General features: G+C 51.4%; 2 protein-coding genes across 2 annotated transcripts; one reads left to right on the top strand and one right to left on the bottom strand.

Moving 5' to 3' along the window:
* Window positions 1-365: 365 nt before the first annotated feature.
* On the top strand, window positions 366-956 carry CTAM01_17318 (uncharacterized protein; the record flags this gene model as incomplete). The annotated part of the gene is made up of 1 exon (XM_060533303.1): window positions 366-956. One exon carries the CDS (start codon window positions 366-368, stop codon window positions 954-956), a length of 591 nt encoding a protein of 196 aa, XP_060372120.1.
* Window positions 957-1,250: 294 nt separating this feature from the next.
* CTAM01_17317 (uncharacterized protein) lies at window positions 1,251-1,439 on the bottom strand (the record flags this gene model as incomplete). The annotated part of the gene is made up of 1 exon (XM_060533302.1): window positions 1,251-1,439. A coding segment is annotated over one exon (189 nt), but the record flags the coding sequence as incomplete, so codon positions are not given.

Genomic DNA, 1,439 nt, shown 5'->3' with positions numbered 1-1,439 from the left:
GGGAGGGTTCGTCGAACTCGTTCTGCCAGGAAGCACTTCTCGCTTCCCCTCTGTTTTCCTCTTTCAGGCCATGAGACGTCAGTTTGCTCTCATCTACACTGCTCTCCCAAATCTAAAAACTGCAAGATGGCTGGATAAAAGTGAGAAGTGACTCCTTGTACCCAGAGCAGGCAACGGCTACACATGCTCGCCTCACCTCATCAGCAGCTTCGTGCCCGCCAAAAGTATAGTAGAACGGCGGAACCAGATGTTTCCAGAAACTATTTAGTAGCTTCAGTGACATTATCTTCCTTGGAGCAGCGCCGCTCACACAGACCAGACGAGGAACCAGGTGACGGTACCGAAACAATCAAGATCAAATCAACATGGAGGTACCCCAACCTGCAGCAAACGGCCGACCCGACGACCTGATGGCAAGGCTCGTCGCAATCACCATCCATGAGCTGACAGCATGCATCTCGTATTGGCGTGACTATGCCGCTTCCAAAGATGCGCAGATCCAGCAAATGCACAAAGACTGCCAACAATTGAAAGCACGCAACGCAGCACAGAGTCACACCATCAAGGCGCAGGCCGAGCGCATCAGGTGTCTGGAGTTCGAGGTGTCTCCTATGGAATTGTCCTGCAATACCTTGTCGCCGGCAGCGTTTTCAATGTCGCTCCAGGAGTCCAGACGCAAGATGTCAGGTTCTGCTGTGGACCTGCAGCCAAGCTTTGGTGACGGCACGTTCGATAATGCCTTGCAGGAGACATACTGTCACTCACCCGATGACGATGAATTGAGTTTGGATTGTGACGCCTTGGCTCCTTTGATGGCGTTGGCAACGACTGCGGTGGAGGGCGTAATCGAACAGCGTGCTGGAGCAGAAGAGGCGACGCAGAGCGAGGGCCTCAGCCCGGAGAAGAGGCGTCTGGAAGAGGCTGATGTTATTTCGAAGCGAGCTCGTCACGTTTGATGGAAGGTAATCAGATTAAAAAGCCTGCATACATCACATATATTGCTCATCCAAGCTACACTTCGGACCTGGTGATCTGCCAAAGGAAGCGAAAATAGTTTGCTGTTCCTTCTTTCATATCACAGTGCATAGTGAGGTTTACTACAGTACTAAACGCCACCATTTTCGCCGAGTAGTCTACGTCCCATCACGTGGACGATTTCGATGGAAGATATTTAACAATGCTTGAGAAATCGACAGCTGAATTCTCTGTGTGAATTTGTGTAGTCTCGCAGCAGCAGTCGGGACCCGCAATTATATCTCGTCACTGTCATCTTCCTGGCCCCTCCTGTTCCCAGACTTGAGACTACGAACATTATCCCAGTACTCCTTCACGAGGCTCAGGGCATTCTCTAGATTTTTCGCCGGCTCTGTAGTCACTTGCCACTCGATCTTGTAGTACACCAGGCCGTCAACCTCCTTTCGCCCAGCGACCTCTCCTGA

This window comes from Colletotrichum tamarilloi (genome assembly GCF_030869305.1).
Source record: "Colletotrichum tamarilloi strain Tom-12 chromosome Unknown Scaffold_498.1, whole genome shotgun sequence".
Taxonomy (NCBI): domain Eukaryota; kingdom Fungi; phylum Ascomycota; class Sordariomycetes; order Glomerellales; family Glomerellaceae; genus Colletotrichum; species Colletotrichum tamarilloi.
This window is presented reverse-complemented; position numbering and strand designations above follow the sequence as displayed.